Here is an 18,787-nt window from a genome sequence, read left to right as displayed (position 1 = left end):
GCCCACAACAACCAGGAACAGGTTTCTCATTCTTTCATTGTGCGTCACTGATCTCTGACGAACTCAAGAATTATCCAATTCCTGACTAAATTCACTTCTCTCCCCCCAGCAGCCCTCACCTAGTGAGGAGAGAAGCAAGAAAAGGAGCACCCTTTCCTGCCTGGGTTGCCCCCTTTCTCAGTACCTGAGCGTGATGGTCACGCTGCACAGAAAAAAGCACAGCTGAGGCAGGTGGCTGCTGACCACCCACCTGCCTTGGCCATGGTTGGAGGTGGTTTTCCTATGTGGACTACCAATTCCAGGATGCTGGGCAGCTCCACTGCCCACACCCTTCCCCAGAATAGGGATGAGGGAACAAGACAGGATTCATTTCCAGACTACAAGACCCATCTCTAGAGGCTATTTACAGGAGAATGATGCAGTGATCTCATGGCCCTTCACGGAGGTGTTCCCTTCGTGGTCCGCATCCTCCGAAAACCTCCTAAAAGCAGGAGTCTTTTGGAAGGTACACTCTCTCTTCTCTCTTGTAAAGACACAGTCTTATCAGGAAGCAGAGGCAGAGACAAGTGGATTATATCAAAAGATTACTCGTTGGCAGGACCAGGGAAAATAATGCCTGTGACAGGGGAAGCCTCCCCTACCCCATTCCTGCTCTTTGCCCTGTACTTTCTTTTTTTTTTTTTGCGGTACGCAGGCCTCTCACTGTTGTGGCCTCTCCTGTTGCGGAGCACAGGCTCCGGACGCGCAGGCTCAGCGGCCATGGCTCACGGGCCCAGCCGCTCCGTGGCATGTGGGATCTTCCCGGACCGGGGCACGAACCCGTGTCCCCTGCATCGGCAGGCAGACTCTCAACAACTGCGCCACCAGGGAAGCCCTGCCCTGTACTTTCCACGAGGACACTGGCAATGAATTTTACACCCAATTCCTCCACCTCAGTAAAGAGGGACGGCATGGGGTTAGGGTGAGAACATGAGTCTGGACTCACACCTGGGTTGAAATCCCCACAGAACCACCGACAAGCTAGATGACAAAGGCACCGCAGGACTTTCTGATCCTTTAGTGTCGTCTTCTATAAAACAAGGCTGATACTGTCTATCGTTCAGGGTTGGTGGGAGATAAAACACTTAATAGGCCCATAAGCTCTCAAAAATGTGTCAATTCTTTCTTTAGTATGAATTTAAGTTAATGTGTCTCTGGCACTACCTGAAAGGCACTGTCCCATGGGAAGGGCATATCAGGCACCAGCGAGACGGTGGAGGAGCAACTGGGAGAAATGAGGTTGAGGTTGGGGAGGCCACGAGGCTTGTTTGGTTGTAACAACACACAAAAACGACAGCCCCCTCATGGGCCTGTGACCACAGCTGGCATTGCCTATGAGGCCACAGCAGTAAGAGAGCAAGGAGGAGTGGGCTGGATCAGGGCAGTGGGTGGCTCTGGGGATGTCCTCCCCAGGTGAGGAGGGCTGAACCACAGGACAGCCAGAAGGCAGGGGCACCAAAGCTATGGAATGGCTCTAGTCCAACAGATGGTCCCAGGTACCACAATGCCCACTCTCAGCAGGCAGGGAGCCTGGATGACCCTCTCCCATCCTATGCCCCCTAACAGACTGGACAGGCACCAGAATGCCTGGCCACCCAGATATTTTGGGTCTGTAATACATCTTGTCCACTAGAGGCACATTGGGCCTGTGTCTGTATCATGCTGGCACAGTCCAGCTCATGCTGTAAAAGATCCTTGTGTGGCTATGAGGCTGTTTTTTGTTCTTGTGGTGGTGGTACTGGTGGTCGTGGTAAAATAAACGTAACAGAAAACTTAAAAGTTCAGGGGCACTGAGTCACCCTGTTGTGCAACCATCACCACCATCCATCTCCAAAACTCTCTACCTTGCAAAACTGAAACCCTGCACCCACTAAATAATAACTCCCCATCAGCACTTGGCAACCACCCTTCTACCTTCTATCTCCATAAATTTGACTATTTTAGGTACTTCATATAAGTGGACTCATACGATATTTGTCCTTTGGTGACTGACATTTCACATAGCATAGTATCTTCAAGGTTCATCCAAGCTGTAGCATGTGTCATACTTCCTTACTTTTTAAGACCAAATAATATTCCACTATATGTATATACAATATATATATATATTTATTTTTCTCCTGCGGTACGCGGGCCTCTCACCACCGCGGCCTCTCCCGTTGCGGAGCACAGGCTCCAGACGCGCAGGCCCAGCGGCCATGGCCCACGGGCCCAGCCGCTCCGCGGCACGTGGGACCCTCCCGGACCAGGGCACGAACCCGCGTCCCCTGCATCAGCAGGCGGACTCCCAACCACCGCGCCACCAGGGAAGCCCTGTATATACAATATTTGGTTTATCTATTCATCTGTCGATGGACACTTAGGTTGCTTCCACCTTTTGGTTACTGTGAAAAATGCTGCTTGAACATGGGTGTACAAATATCTTTTCACATCCTTGCTCTTAATTCTTTTGGGTATATACTCAGAAGTGGGATTGCTGAAACATATGGTAATTCTATGCTTAATTTTTTGAGGAACTGCCATACTGTTTTTTTGTTTGTTTGTTTTTGCGGTACGCGGGCCTCCCACTGCTGTGGCCTCTCCTGGTGGGGAGCACAGGCTCCGGACGTGCAGGCTCAGTGGCCATGGCTCACAGGCCCAGCCGCTCTGCGGCATGTGGGATCTTCCCGGACCGGGGCACGAACCCGCATCCCCTGCATCGGCAGGCAGACTCTCAACCACTGCGCCACCAGGGAAGCCCTGCCATACAGTTTTTAACAGTGGTCGCACCATTTTACATTCCAACCAACAGTGCACAGAGGTTTTCTATGAGGTTTTCTTTATCCCATAGGTTGGGTCTCATCTACCTGCCTCCGCAGGTTTAGGTCGCTGCTGACACGGTCTCTCTGGCTCCGTCAGGCCTCTCACCCTCCAGCATCCCTTGCAGCTCCCCTAGGTCCACTCCCACTACTTCCTGTCCACCAGCAGATTCCTTTGGCTCTTGGCAGGCCCTCTCCTTTCACACCCACAGCTCACATCTGTCTGGGGCTGGTCACCTCCCCGGGTGAGGTTGGGGCTCTGGACAATGCCCAGCAGGACTCCCCCACTGAGGGCTGCCTGTGTAATGGAATCAGAGCCAGCCCTGGCTAAAGCCGTGATGTGGCAAACTCTAGCTTTGTCACCCTCGCTACTCTGGCAGCAACCACCTCTCCATCCCTTAGTGATACCTTTCCCAGCTGCCCCTTCCCTGCCTTACTCATTCTACTGCAACTGATCACAGTTGACAAAATACTAATTTACCACTCACCTAGTGATCCTAGAGCAGACAAGGGTCTCCTTGCATCAGGCGGGAAGGCAGCCCAGAAGCCATGGGCTATCCACCCAACGTGCCCCACCAAACACCAAAGCCACAGCCCTGGTCTCCCTCACCACTCCACACACGCATACAACCATACACAGCATCTCACCTGAGCCACCTCTTCAAAGTCATCGTGCCTCTTCTGCAGGGCCCGGGCTCGATGCAAAGACTTCCCGACCCCTGTGTGCTTGCTGAGAAAGGCCTCGCCGTGGTTTTCAATCCAGTCTAACACCTAGTCAGAGAAGGAAGACAGAAACAATGACTTCTTGGCAAAAGACACGTGACAACATGTGTGACTGCTAGGCTATTAGACTCATCGCCCGTCCCAATCAGAAAGCAGCAGTCCAGGTGTAAATGTTCAATCCACGGTGGACACAGGGATTTCATTACTGTCATTGGCAATACAACAATCCCACCCTTAACTAAGTTCAGCTCTTCCTCTTTGATCTCCAGAATATCCCCTCATCACTTTCTCAGTTTTCTCAGCCTTAATTAGCCCATTATTTTAAACAAGTTACACAGACCGCCAGGCACAGTTTAACCCTCTCACTACTTTGACTCCAACCATATAAAGTCAGACACATTTGCAGGAAATTAAGCAGTGTCAGGTCAGGGCAGTTCCTTGGCACTCACTCCACCATAAAAATGCTCATGGCAGTGGCATCAAGTCATGGGGATCCCACCTCATTGTTCTCCTGGGACTCCCTTCCTAATCTTGGGAGCAAAGTCCAGAGTAGTCAGTCCCTAACTGGAGCTACGCTCAAGAGAGTTGATCACCAGGACAACTGCCCTCTCTGGCTTCTTTCCACCTTTCTCCTCCAATCAACATCAACCAACCAACCAACCAACCAACAAAATAAAGTAAGGTCTTTAGTATCTATGATGCTCTTGGGTAGCAGTAGAGACTCCATGTTCTCCAGGCTTAAGGGCTAGTGATTTGGCCTCAAGACATTTTCCTTGGAGTTGTGAGAAGCTAGAAAACAGGTGGCTGGAGCAGTAGAGGGATGAGTGAGGCGATGCTTAGGTGAGAAAATATGTTGTCCTGAGGGGTATTTGACGGGGGAGTGGAAAGCCCTTAGTAAAAGCCTTGAAATGTAGGGAGGATCAAAGCCTTTAGCCCATTTTGCATTTGTCCACATAACCCAACAAAAATGTGTGCCTCCAGGGAGAAGGGAAGCGGTTCATTTGGGCCCTGAGGAGTTGGCACTCACTAAATCAGATGGCTACAACTGAATCAGAATTACAGCACAGACACACCTGTTGCAGATCCTGCCAAGACTCAACTAAGCCCACTCTATTCCTACTATAGTAAACGTCAACTAAACATTTGATTAATGAGGTACTAGCTTTCTCAGACTGTAGAATGACTTTTGGGAAAATGATTTTCTTGAACTAGCCCTGTTTAAAGGGCACTTTCTTTCTGTTTTTTTTCTACAGATTTGCCCTGTGGCAAGCAGAGAGACCAAATCATTGCCTGGACTGCAGACAAGAGAGTTCTGTTTCTATGGAATTTAGCCTTTGGCGTCACTTCCTCTGACATTTGAGATAAATTTATGCCTGCAATTGTAAAAAGTATGGAAGCTTTCAAAGTCTTAGGTGGCAGTATCATAAAGCCATACCAAGATGGTATTGGTTAGAGAAATGCACATATGAATATAAAAATGAGGTTTAACAAAAATGCACGGTACAAAGCCAGGTCAGGTAACTGTCCACTAAAATGAAGAAAAAAAGAAGGCTTTTGCAAAAATGACTTTATCTAAACATTAGTGTAAAGATTTTAAGCACTTTAGCATCAAGGATTTACTATATAACACATGGAGCTATATTCAATATCTTGTAATAACCAGTAATGGAAAATAATCTGAAAAAATATATATAACTGAATCACTTTGCTGTACACCTGAAACTAACACAATATTATAAATCAACTATACTTCAATTTTAAAAAGGTTTTAAACACTTTAACAAATTCTGGCAATATTTTTTTAATATTCTGGAGGCACATCTGTAAAAAGAAATTACAATAGTAAATGAACTGAATTTTTACCTTTTGCAAACTCTGAAAGGCAGCACTGAAAGGAAGTTTAGATATTCTTTTCTTAGAATAAAGAAGAGCCTACTTTTCTCTTGAGTTACTTATGGTGATATTTCAGCAACAAAAGTCAGGAGAGTGCATTTTTACTTGATTTGCCACAATTTGATCCCATTCTATACCGCACAAGGATGATGGGTGTCAGCATGCAAGGTCAAAGACAAACATTTCTAGTCACAAGTTTCTCATACATTGTGTACCATGGATAGCGTAGTTTTATAATTTTTATGCATATTTAAACTTTTATTAATCCCCTTTTGAGAATGAACTGAAGGTTGGAGATAATTTTTATATACAAAGGAGCCGTCTTATAGCTTTTCATGAGTGCTTTGGAATTTATGACGTATTTTCAGGTTACAATTTTTTAAAAAAATTTTGTTTTGAGCAGTTAAGTGTGACTTGCTTGTCTGGCACTTTTTTTCATGAATTTTATTTTATTCATTTTCATTTTTAATCTCTAGCTTTCATAAATATTCTAAATAATATTCTAAAGCAAATTGGTTAGAGACAAATGTTTTTCATCTACTAGTTCACAAATGGTTAGCTTTTATACTCCCTGGGGGTGCTTTCACAACTTTTAAACTTTTTAAAAAAAGCAATTTGTTTCCTGTTTATTTTGCTTTCTTTAAAATGTCCATTAGTTTTCAGTTAGTGACACTTAGTTTACTTAATCAGCTCTACCATAACCACTTAAAAATCTATTTCATATTTGAGAGGCTTTTACTTAGTTTAAACATAACTTTGCTCTGTGACGTTACATTGCCTCCATTTAGTACAGCTGCTGCCATTAGAACTGGAGCTGTGCGGAAAACACATGCAACCTCAATGCCGGGTCAGGGACTGCAGGGAAATCAATTTAACAAAACAAAAGCAAATGATTTAGGACGTGAACAAGACTACTTTAGTAATATATAGAGACGGAAAAAGCATCTGAGGACAGAGAAACAGAATCAATATATGATGCACTGTTCAAAATGTTGATTTCTGACAATTTTGTTTCAGAGAGTTCTTTTAGAGCCAGCATGGCCTGGTACAAATACTTAGGCCATATGTTCTCTTGACCTTTGATTTCATGGTTCCCAACTCTGGGAACACAATCCAGCTTCCTACGTGGACTGCACAGCAGAGAAAGGTGCTTCTGAACAGACACCGGTGGTTTCTAACGATTATGTGACACACCGTAAATTAATGTGCAGCATTGGAAGTCTGGTGCGTCCCAGAATCTGAACATCACTGGTTGAAGAATAAATTGAGTTTCTAGCCTTACCCTGGACCCTATCAAGGTGTGAGCACCCATCAAGGTACCCCTTATTAGTTGGTCCCTATGTAATTTCTCTCATCTAAAAGATCTTATTTAAAATAGTCAATTATCAGTTGTAGTTAGGAGAGTACAGGATGATAGTTAATCATACCTATTGATGGCTTTGAATTGGTATTGAAGTGTTTCCAACAATAGGAGGTTTTTTCCTTTTGTTTTTGTCTGAAGGAAGAGTCTTCAGGATGCAGAGAAGCACATGTGGGCTACGACTATTCACATATTCAAATAGATATTTATTATTAGCCTCATGGTGGCCTAGCGCCAGGCACTAGGACAGCCCAGCATGCAGGATTAAACAAGGCAGGCTCGGCCCTGACTCCAGGAACTCAGTCTAGGTGGGTAACGAGATCACAATTCATCATTAATTGCAAGGGTGAAAAGTGCCAACGGTCAGCGAAGTCCACTCTGAAGAAGTGAGGCCTGAGAAACAGTAGGATTTAACCAAATTAGGAATTGAAAAGATCAGCATGGTTTGAGTAGGTGTAAGTAGGAAATGCGCCCCGAGGCGGCAGGCACCAGGTAGAGCTGAGCCCTGGTGTGCTGAGTCTGACTGCAGCGTTAGCCTAAGAGCCACTGAAGGGCTGAAGGAGGAGAAAGACACCATCAGATCTGCATTTAAAAATTATTGCTCTGACTGCTTTGTGGAGAATCAGTTGTTGGAAGACAGGAACAGAGGTAGGAAAACAGGAGGTTCCTGCGGAAATCCTGACAAGAGGCGATGGTAGCTCAGGCGAGGCCAGTGGCAGTGTCCGTGGAGAGACAGGTTTCAGTAATATTTAGGGGAGAGAACAGCCAGGATTATGGTGATGGGGCCTGGGGGTGACGCAGAAGCAGGTGGAAGCCTGACCCCCAGGAAGAGGAACTTGTCACTGGTACAGAAGCAAGTGAGTCACAAGGGATAGCACAAAGATGACAGATTTTTTGGTTAAGTTTTCTTTCAATTTTCATACTCACGCTCTGTTTTTTTTTTGTTGTTGTTGTTATTTTGTTTTTTGGGGTTTTTTTTGCGGTACGTGGGCCTCTCACTGCTGTGGCCTCTCCCGTTGCGGAGCACAGGCTCCGGACGTGCAGGCTCAGCGGCCATGGCTCACGGGCCCAGCCGCTCCGCTGCATGTGGGATCTTCCCGGACCGGGGCACGAACCCGTGTCCCCTGCATCGGCAGGCGGACTCTCAACCACTGCGCCACCAGGGAAGCCCCACGCTCTGGTTTTGATAAATGACAGGTGTGCCTCTGCACCTGAGTGGGAAGCAGCACCCAGTGATAGTTGTCAATCTCATTCTGGCAAGATGTGCCTTTAATTTCAAAGGAGTTATTTTATACACTAAGGTTTAAAAATAAATTATGAATTTCTAATATGGCCAGATCCTAATGATAAAAAAAAAGTGAGGGACACAAAATCTACCTGAAGAGTATAAATTAGGCTTACATGGAGTTAAACCTTGCATTCTTGAAGGCATTTCACTGGGGTATAGTTTTTGAGGGGCCCCTTAACCTGACATGCAAAGTCCTCTGCGACAGGTCCACCTCTCCCAACCCCACCTCCAATGAGTTCCTGCCCCACCTCTCAACACCCCCAAAAACTGCTTCTCACCTCCTGAGTTTTGTTCTTGCTATTTTTCACTTCACTTGAAATGTCCATCTCTTTTTTCTCCCTATATCCACTTCCCGGGCTCCTTCTTACTCATCTTTTAAGTGCCACCTCAAACTCTAGTTTTGGAAAGCCTTTACTCTTTAACAATCTACTCAGGCTGGGGTGGTGTCACTCTTCTCTGTTCTGTTCAAACCACGATTATTGCCCACAGGCTGGTCTCTCCCACTAGACTCTGACCTCCCTGTGATTCCTGGACACAGCATGGTACTCAGCACAGAGGGGTTTGCGTGAGATATGTTGAACTCAACTCAAAACTCATTGTCCCAACACACAACTTTGGGGTGAATGTCTCCAGCTCCGTACACCCTAGATAGGTAACTGTTAGTACCTCTCACAGCCTGCATTCAAAGTTCTCCCTTTGTGTGTATCCACCCTTTCTCCACTGCCCCACTTGGTAGGTAGGTAGCTCCCGAAGAAGTATGGGGTTTTCACCACTGTATCCTGCCCTTTCATCCCTCGCCTGCCCCCAGTCTCCCCATCAGCACCGCACACTCAGAAGATACTCAATGAATGTTTATAGCCATGAGTTGTCAAGTGCAAATACGGCTGCCTACTGTCTTGGGAGAAGCTGTGCCAGCGCATTCAGCAGGAGGCCTGATCTTTGCCCCATCACTGGAAACAACAGCCCTGGTCAGCCTGGGACTCCTCCCCACGAAGGCAGGCAGGCAGTCTTGCAAACAACGTGTAAAGCTCTTTCTCCTCTCTCATGCCCCAACTTTTCAACCGGAATTAGTCCTTTCCCAGAACAGCCTTTTCCAAGAGAGATACTCACATCCTGAACCGGATCTGGGAGCCAATCTAACAGCCATTATGCATAATTCCCTAATCACTCCCTTTCTTCCTCATCTAATTGTGTTTATTCCAACCAGCATACAATCAAGACAGAGTACTTTTCAGGGGAGGAGACAGTCCTTTCTAGCTGCTAAGGAGAAGAGAAAAGTCCTTTTGAAGAGAACTATTGATATTTTCTGAACAGTGGCCATGAATACAACCGAGTTAATGGGAGAAAATCAAGGGCCTAGCTGCTTTCTGTCCCAGGACTCTGATTTTTTGGATTCTTCTAACATGATAGAATCTTAATGTTGGAGAAGACCTCAAGGATCTCCCAGCCCAGTGCAGGAGGCCCCTGCATTTAGAGGCAACCACCTTTGCACAAAGTTTTAAGTTGGTGTCTAAGCTCTGTTAATATGTAAGTGCTTTAGGTTCCTAAAGCATAATTAAAATGTAGTACCATCATGATCATTCTAAATGAAAGACAGCACAACTTACAGAGGAACCTGGGTTCTCACCCCAGCTCTGCCCCTAACCAGTTGTGGCCCAGCTGGGTGTGTGCCTTCTCCTCTCTGAACCTCACTTTCTCCAATGAGACTGTTGGATCACATCATCTCCCTAAATCTCCCTCCAACTCAAATATTTCATGATTTTATTACATTGAGGGTAGGGCAGTTCCCCTCCTCAGAAGGAAAGGCTATGGAGGGCTCACTCTTTGTCCAGCACTAGGCCAGGGCACACGCTCACCATCTCATCTATGCTATCTCACCACAACCCTGGGCTGGTGAGAGTTATTATCCCCATGTTTGGATGAAGAAAATGAATCTCAGAGTGGTTAGGTAACTTGCCTGATCTCACACAGCTACTAAATAGCGGAGTCAGGATTCAAACCCAAATGGTTCTGGCAGCAACGCTACCATCTGATTCCCAGACCTTACTCGAGTTTTCCCATGTGTCCCAACACTGACTTTTAGAGGAAAAGGATGCAGGCCAGAAGCATGTGTCATGCTTAGTTGTCCCTTTAATCTGGAAGAGTCCCTCAGGCTTCCCTTGACTTTCCTGCCTTTGACACTTTTAATAGTTACAGGTCTATTACTTTACAAAATGTCCCTCAGTTTGGGTTTGTCTGATGTTTCCTCATGATCGGAATCAGGAATAACACAGAAATGATTCTTGTTCTTCCCACTGCATTCTATCAGGTGGGATATCATTTGAATTGCCCCCACTACTCATGACGTTAACTTTGATCACCGGGTCAGGGTGGTGTCTTCCAGCCTTCTTCTAGAAAGTCACTCTTATTCCTTTGCGATTAACAGGTATTTGAAGGAGGTAGTTTGAGACCATGGAGGTTGCAGGTGCTGTGATGTGCCACAAAGGACTTTTTACCACCCTGCTGAGAGTGTCACCAGCAGGCAGACAGCCTTGGGTGTCAGTCCCCTTTGGGGATTATTACCCTTGGCTGAAGAGAGTGGCTTTGCCCAAAGCCCCTTCTTACATTGACCCGTGCCCAGTGACAGACTCCAGAGTACAAAGACCCAGTTTTCACTCCCCAACCCGAGATAATCTTCAGAACGCCCAGTAGGGCTGGCTGAGGATTCCCTTGAGATGACACTGCAGCTCAGCTTCACTCTCTGTCTAATCCTCCTTCTTCCCTTCCCTTCCTCAGGGGTTGATTCCAAGAGCCCCTCCTAGTAAACCCCCTCTGGGTAGCCCCCTGTGTGGACACCTCCTCAGCCTGTTTAGATTCCAATCCTCTAAGCTGGGCTGCCCTCCCTGCATGGATGCCCTCCTCCCTCTGCCCAGGCTGTGACACTGCACAGCCCCTGCCCCTCGGGGATGACCTCCTTGACCTGCTTATTGTCTGCACCTATGTACCTGACACCTATGCCAGGCCACGCTTCTCTGCTCTGCTCACCTTGCCTGGGCTCCAACACCTGCACCAGGCAGTGCCTGCACAGGGACTCCCTCCTCGCTCTGCTCTGGACCACCCCTCCTTGAGGACTCCCAGTGCTGGGATGCCCTCCCACCAAAGCCATCCTCAGCCCACTCCACTCTGACCTCCCTGGACCACTGCGGCCCTCCCACCCTGCAGAGAGACCCACCTTGCTCAGCCCTGCCTAAGAGGAAGAGCCTCCCTTTTCTGGAAACACCTCTTCCTTGGCTCCTGAGACGCCATCTCACTGAGGATTCCCCCAGCTCACTGATCTCCATTGTTGTCTACTTTTCTGAATCCTCCTAGTCTTCCCAGGCTCTAAATTTTGGAATGCCTGAGGGCTCATCCCTGGACCTCTTCTTTCTCTTCTCTTACTCCCTAGATGATCTCACCCAGTTCCATGGCTTTAAATATCATCTATGTGCTGGTTAATTTCCATATTCACAGTTCCAGCCCTAATTCTCTCCTGAGATTGAGACTCATGTACCCAGCTGCCTACTCTTCCTCTCCAGTTTGGTTTATAATGGGCACCTTAAGCTTAACATATCTAAAACAGAACTCTTTATTCCCTTCTGCCCCACTCCCCTCCTCTCCCAGTTTTCCTTGTATCAGCAAAAGCACCACAATTCACTGCTTAGCTGCAAGCCTGTCTTACTTACTCTTTCCTGTACACTGATTTCCTTCAAAACCACCCTAGTCCCAGCCACCATCTTTCCTCATTCACCCTCATCAGCCCTGTAGGTGGTCTTCCTCCTTTTACTCCCTCCACACAGTAGCCAGATCTTTGAATATAACATTTCTTTCAACAAGAATCAAGCCATGACATTCCTCTTGTGGAAACTCTACAACTGTTTCCTATCACACTTAGAAAATCCAAATTCTCTCCATAGCTTATAAGGCCTGATGTGATCTGGACCCAGCCCACTTCTTCAAACTGTTCACTCCTTTTCCCTCCTCTCTATTCACCAGGTTCTCTGGCCATCCTCCTATTTTCATGAATGCACCCAGCTCATTCCGGTCCCAAGGACTTTGTAGGTCCCGTTTCACATGCTTGGAATCTCTTCTTAAACACACCCCACGGCTTATTCATTCAGCTCACCTGCTGTCATTCTAGCACCTATGAGCTATTTGTTTGTTTGTGATGGTGTTCTCTCCCTCCTGAATGTAAGCTCCACACGGGCAGGGGCTTTGTTTGGTTCACCGCTATGTTCTCAAAGAGCATCTGCTGAATAAATGAGTGAATGAACTCAACCTGACGTGAGAACTTCCTGTGTGATAAAGGGCAAAAACCATTAAAGGAAAGGGAGCTGTCTGGCAAATGGCTGTGAAATCAGAATCCCAACTCCCTGATTCCCTCCCTGGCTCTCTCTGATCAATCATCTTATTTGAAATATGTTATTAAGTTTGTGTCATAATTTGATCCATGATAAAACGGGCAAGGCATTCTGTTGTGTTAAGTAAACTGAAGAACGGCCCCCCTCAGCTGTTACCTCCCAGCGCCCAGCCCTGACTGTGTAGAAGCTGGCATTCTGAGGTCGGGAAGGAGAGGTGGCATGCCGTCGGTGTCCACACGCATTTTGTTCTGTTAAAAGCTCAAGTGCGCATGACGTGTGTGAGCGCCCAGGACAGCCATCAAATCACTGTTTCTGTCTCCTTGCACAGCACACTGAACACTAGCTCTGAAGGGGAGCAGCTCATTCTCTGCTGGCACCACCCCGCTCCCCGTCAGCTGAGGCTGGAGAGCATGCGGGTACCACTTGAAATGGCCAATTACCACCAATTCATTTTCTGTCCCCTCTTTGGAACAAGTATGATCAAAATAAATGTCTTGCTATGGTGGGAAAAGCCATCACTTTTCTGAGAGGGCTCAGCTGAAACTCATTAGCAGGTGTACAGACTCTCTTCCCCCTTAGAACCGCAGTCCTTTGCCCTGACAAATGTGATGCTGGGTGGAAGCCAGCTAAGAAAGCAGCCCCCTTCCTTGGACCCCTCCACTCCCAGGCAGCCCACACCTGTCCCTTCCCAACAGGCTGAGGTGACTGGAAATTGTCTTTGTCTTTGACATCTCCCTGAAAGCACCTCCTCACATGGTGCCTTTGATTCCTGTTTGTGGTGTCACCACACTTTTCATCACTAAGGACTGAATCTCTCAAGTCAGAGGTTCTCAAACTTTAGACCGCTTCAGAATCACTTGGGGTTCATTCTAAAACCTAGGCACCACCTTACCCATAGATACTGAATCAAAAAGTATAGAGTAGGGTCAGATAATCTGTTCTTAACAAGACCCTACTCTGCCCAGATGACCTTAATGCCAGGGGTCTGAAACTGAGTCCCCGTAAAACGAGTTCCCCTGCCAGGTTTATGATTAACCTCTTTATCTAAAACTGTATTCCTTTTCTTGTCCTGCCCCTGTTCCCCTCAGGATTGAGGAACATCAAAGAAAAGGGGGAACTGAAACTGAGCAGGACCTTGTGAGGTCTTCCTGGATACAGAAGCCCCTCCAAGTCCCCGGTTTTGGTTTGGCCTTCCCCAAGTTCCAAAGAGGAGACTCATGCAGTTAATGATTAGAACAATAGAGCCACAGGACTCCCAGTTCCTCCTGAAGGGATGTAGATAACAATCTGGTGCATATCTTTGAGCTGCTCTGCAGAAACTGCAACCCCCATCCAGTGGAGGACAGTGACTACACGCTGACCACAAGCAGCAGACCCCAGACTGGTTGGAACCAGAAGGTTGATGATTAAGATTCCTGAAACATCACCCTGTTACCTCACCACCAACCAATCAGAATGTCCAGCTGATCACACACCCTGTGACTCTCACCCCTAATGTTGCCTTTAAAAGCCCTTTCCTGAAAATTATCAAGGAGTTTGGATCTTTTGAGCTCGAGTTTCCTATTCTCCTTGCTCGTCGCCCTACAATAAATTCTGTACTCTCCTTCACTACAACTCGGTGTCGGTAGATTGGCTTTGCTGTGCATTGGACAAGTGAACCTGAGTTGGGTTCTCCAACAGGTCCACGAACCCCACTTTAAAAAATACAGTCCCATATTCACACTTGACACCTCCCTTGTCTTCTAACAAAATGGATGGCAATTTCCAGTGATTTTTTTTTTTTCATAAATGCTCTCAGATCTACCCTTGTCCCATCCCCTTAGCCCATGACCGTGGCCCTAGGATCTTCCCACTCCAACACAGTCCTCCTCTGGCACTAAATGACCTCAGACCTTCACTCTGATCACCTGTTTTCTCTGGTCAAAATCTTTCAATAGTTCCCCACTAGTTATAAAGTGTGAGTCTTTTATCCTTTAGCCTGGTATTCAAAGCTCCAGAAATAGCATGTTGAGGTCAAGGACATGCCGAACATAGGGCTTATCAGAAAGAAGTGACCTTGGATGGTGACTGTCTAGTCATTTGTTAACATAGTAATAAAAGAGGAATTGAGGACATTAAAGGTGTTTCAAATTGTTGTGTATCAAGGAAGCCCTGAGGCTCAGTAACTCCTGGGGAGGAACCTTCTCTCACTGCCTCCCAGGACCCACCTGATTCCCAACCCTGCCAAATGGAGGCACCCAGGTCCTTCCTTGGAAGGTACTCATCACAGAAGGATGACTGTTCAGTCACAACAGAGTTTGCATTCAGAAAATCAAAGTGAGCACCCAGGGAAAGGCCATGGTGGGCAAGGGAAGAGAAGGCAGAAAGCAGGGCAGAGAGGAATGGGGGTGAGGTACAGAGTGTGAAGGGTCCATGAAATTCCAGGCAGGAGGGTCTCAGCAAATCAGGAGCAGGCCTCTGAAGCCCATTGCCCAGCCCTGCCAATTCTAGCTGGAGGATACATGGAGAAGACTGGAACAGACCCTCTGGTACCAGCCTCCTACTATGGGTAGAGGGATGGAGCACCCCTTCTAAGATCAGTGACACCAAAGAGACAGATGAGAAAGTTTCCCCATCCTCACTCCAATCAGAAAGCAACCCTGACCAGCAGAGCCCTCTCTTTCTCCCCTCCCTTCCTCCCCCAGTTCAGCCAAGCCTCAACCCTGCTCACTTTCTGGACTCTCACCCTGCCAGAAAGATGATAGATGATAATAGAATCATCTATTATCTACTTGAATGTATTCGAAGGATTGGATTATCACCATCAAAACTTAATTGAGAACTTTAATACTGCTAAATACGACCATGGGCAAATGGACATTATTCAAGATATACGCTACAAAGAAAAGCATCAGCAACACCGAGCTAACATAATTATGGTTATGAAAAACAAGTGAGAATGGGTAGTGCCTGTCTTAGGGACATTTGTGTTAGAGCTAAATAACTGTAGAGAGCCATTTTATAATGATGGAGCAGGTGGGAAAGAGTGTTTGCGTGTGAGTATGACTGCCTGTGTGGGTCTTCCTGGACAGGGAGTTTAGGCATGAATCTCAGCTGTCAGCGGCTATACGGCAAGTCTGATCCCTTGGGACCAAGCAATCTATCAGGGCCCTTTGAGCCCTGCACTAACTTATAAATCCCTCAAGGGCAGGATCCGTGTCTCTCTGCGTTCCCACCACTTAACATAGTGCCCAGGGCATAGCAGAGAGGCTAAGAGCATGGACCTAGAGATTCAGTGGACTTGGGTTTATAGCCTTCCTCTGCCACTAGCTGTGTGACCTTGTGTAAGTTTACTTAACCTTTCTAAGCCTCAGTTTCCTCATTAGTATTGATAAGATGAGGACCAAAGTCATCACCCGCTTCACAGTGTTGGAAGATTAATTAAGATAAGTGAAGTGATTAGATGCTCAATTGCTCATAAAGATGATGAATCCTGAGCTATGAACAATAAAACTTTTATAGACACATTTCATCCCAGGAACCAAATCTCAGGGTTGGAATCTAACCATCCCTCTGATGTTTGAATCTCCTCCCCAACATACCCACCAAGTAACTAACTAGTCAGCATTTCAGATTTTTGATGATGGCTCCCCCTTGTGTATGTTCCCTCATCTATCTGGGACTATACCCTGAGTGAGCATTTTCCTTCTTAGATGCTTTAATCGTTCCTTCTTATAAGAAGAGTTCTTTTCTAGACCCATCATCATTCCAGTCACTTTTTTCTAACTAAGCATGCTGTTTGTAACCCAAAGTGCTCACCTTTTATTATGCAAAGCTGTTAATTGGATTATACAATGCCCAAACTGGTTTAGTATGATTAAGGGGCTTTAGTCACTACAGCAAGTAAAAGATTGTGAATATATGGAGTTTTAAAAAATTACTCTCAAATCCTTTTTACATGTTCTTTGGCAGGCAAGAGCTGACACAGTAAAAGCTATAATTTTCCACGGGGGGCTCCAGAAAAACCTGATAGAAACAGGTGAGATTCATTTGTAGTACAAGAACTATGGACTTTAATATTAATACACTCATTCAGAATGGAAAATCACTGAGCCAGAAAATTCTGACATCACTGCCCCTCCCTCGCTCACCTTTGGACTGCTTAAAAGCAAAACACATTACTTTTAAGGGAAGGCACTGGAGCCTCAAATGGGTCATGTCCCACCCACCCCACCAAGACCACTCCTAACCCTTCCAGCCTGACCTCCCTCTATTGCTGCCAAGAGTAGGCACTCAGATTTCCTCTTCCTGTCCCCTGGCTATCTAAAACTTAGCTCTCCACTTCCTGGCCTTCCCCACCTCCGTCTCCTCTGCCTGAGCTCCAAGCACCAGTGCAAATGCCATTCCACCCACAGGGAACTTTCTCTGCTCTGATTCCACCAGCCCATTGTTGTCTTGCTTCTTTGGCCCTGAACCCAGATAGCCACGTGCCACTCATACATCCTCGGGTATATATGTCTTCTCTTGGGCCAGAGACCTGCAACTCCTAGTACAGGGCCTTGCACACAGGTGTTCCAAAGCACTTTACCAACTTATTCTTGCACCACACGGAGGGAGAAGAAAGGGAGGCAGAACAGATGGCCTGCAGTGATACTCACAACAGTTGTTCTGGCTATGAAAAAATGGAATGGAGTTTGCATCTACTAGAAAGATCAAGACTAGCTACTCCTTGTTCTTCTCAGCAAAGTCAGGTCTATCTGGGCTTGAAAGGAGTCCTTTATTCTTGTGGGAAGCCACAGGGTTAGGAGAGAAGAACAGACAGAAGGCGGAGGTGAGCTGATGCTGTCATAGATGCTCTTATGGCTGTTGCTCAGTACTGTTCCACTCTAAACTGGAACAACAACAGGACTGAACATTATTCCACTAGCAACACTACGGTGGATGCACTCTATCTATGCCTTTCTGCAGCTTAATGGACCCAAGTTCCAGTCTGATCCTTAGAGACTTATTTCCATCGCCTCAAAGCCCAGAGGGGAAGAGGACACTTTTTGGGAACCAAGGGAGAGCTAAGCACATGGATGATGTGTCAGGCCAGCTCTGGCTGCAGATATTTAAATGGAGTCTCTTATTCACTGGTGTCTATCTTTGGTTTCAACCTCTCTGCTTTACTCTGCTTTAGGCAAGGTATTCTTATTTGGGAAAAGACCACCCCCAGAAATGGCAATGGGACAAGGAGTCGTGTGGGGAGAGGCTGGCTGGCTCTCCCCCATCTCTCCACTAGCAGGAGTCCCTGTCTCTTTCTCTTTCTCTTCTGTCTCTCCCCCAGCCTTCCTCTTTCTCTTTCTCCTCCCAGCCCAGGTATGTCTGTTTCTCTGCTCTCTGTCTTTAAATCTCTCTCCCTTTCTTTCCCATCCTCCACTGTCTGTCTCTGTCTCTCCTCTCTCCCTGTTTCAGGGTGTGTGTATGTGATCTGTCTTTCCCCTCTCTACGTTAGTATGTGTGTGTCCCTCCTGTCTCTCTTCTGTTCTCCATCGCTATCCGCCTGGCTCTTCTCTTGTATGGTTTTTCTGTAGGACACCTGGACTGGGAGCCAGAAGACTTAGCTTCTGGTCCTGGCACTACCATCAACTAGCTGTGTGGTTATGGCCAAGTTGCTTTACATCTCTAGGCCTCAATTTTCTTGACCCTATAGTAGGTGAGACTGAATGCTCTTCCAGGTCCCCGGCAAATCTGAGATTTTATCACTGAATGAAATGGAACTCATCAGACTCAGGAGACACCCAAGTACCACTCAAAGAGGATGTGACTAAACCGAGACAATACTGCTGGAGGATCTACTACATGCTAGGCAGGTGCTGTGCTTGCACCTCCTTCAGTCCAACGAGATAGGTATGTGATGGCTCCTATTTTAGGGGTGAGGAAACTGAAGCACCAGCAGTGAAGCCACTTGCCCAAGGTCCCATGGCTAAGACTTGTCAGAGCAGGATTTAAACTCAGGCCATCTGGCTCCAGAGTCCATGCTCTTATCCGTAATGCTGTATCGCCCTAGCCACCGATGCTCGCTCACAAGCTTCCCACTTAGGCTGCAGAGTAAATATCTCTAGACCCCAAACGTGCTCAAGGGTCTTGGATCCAGACTATATGGTTCAATCAATTCTCTACTAAACCGAGACAATACTGCTGGAGGATCTACTACATGCTAGGCAGGTGCTGTGCTTGCACCTCCTTCAGTCCAACGAGATAGGTATGTGATGGCTCCTATTTTAGGGGTGAGGAAACTGAAGCACCAGCAGTGAAGCCACTTGCCCAAGGTCCCATGGCTAAGACTTGT

General features: G+C 46.9%; 1 protein-coding gene across 3 annotated transcripts in view; it reads right to left on the bottom strand.

The window, feature by feature from the left end:
- Positions 1-18,787, bottom strand: part of KALRN (kalirin RhoGEF kinase) — a 573,088-nt gene that overhangs the window by 336,216 nt on the left and 218,085 nt on the right. For all 3 annotated transcript variants that reach the window (XM_024756492.1, XM_024756493.1, XM_024756494.1), the window contains exon 10: positions 3,486-3,608. In XM_024756492.1, coding sequence (XP_024612260.1) covers positions 3,486-3,608 — 123 coding nt within the window. The remainder of the gene's footprint in view (positions 1-3,485; positions 3,609-18,787) is intronic.

This window comes from Neophocaena asiaeorientalis, unplaced genomic scaffold, assembly GCF_003031525.2.
Source record: "Neophocaena asiaeorientalis asiaeorientalis breed wild unplaced genomic scaffold, Neophocaena_asiaeorientalis_V1.1 scaffold22, whole genome shotgun sequence".
NCBI lineage: Eukaryota > Metazoa > Chordata > Mammalia > Artiodactyla > Phocoenidae > Neophocaena > Neophocaena asiaeorientalis.
This window is presented reverse-complemented; position numbering and strand designations above follow the sequence as displayed.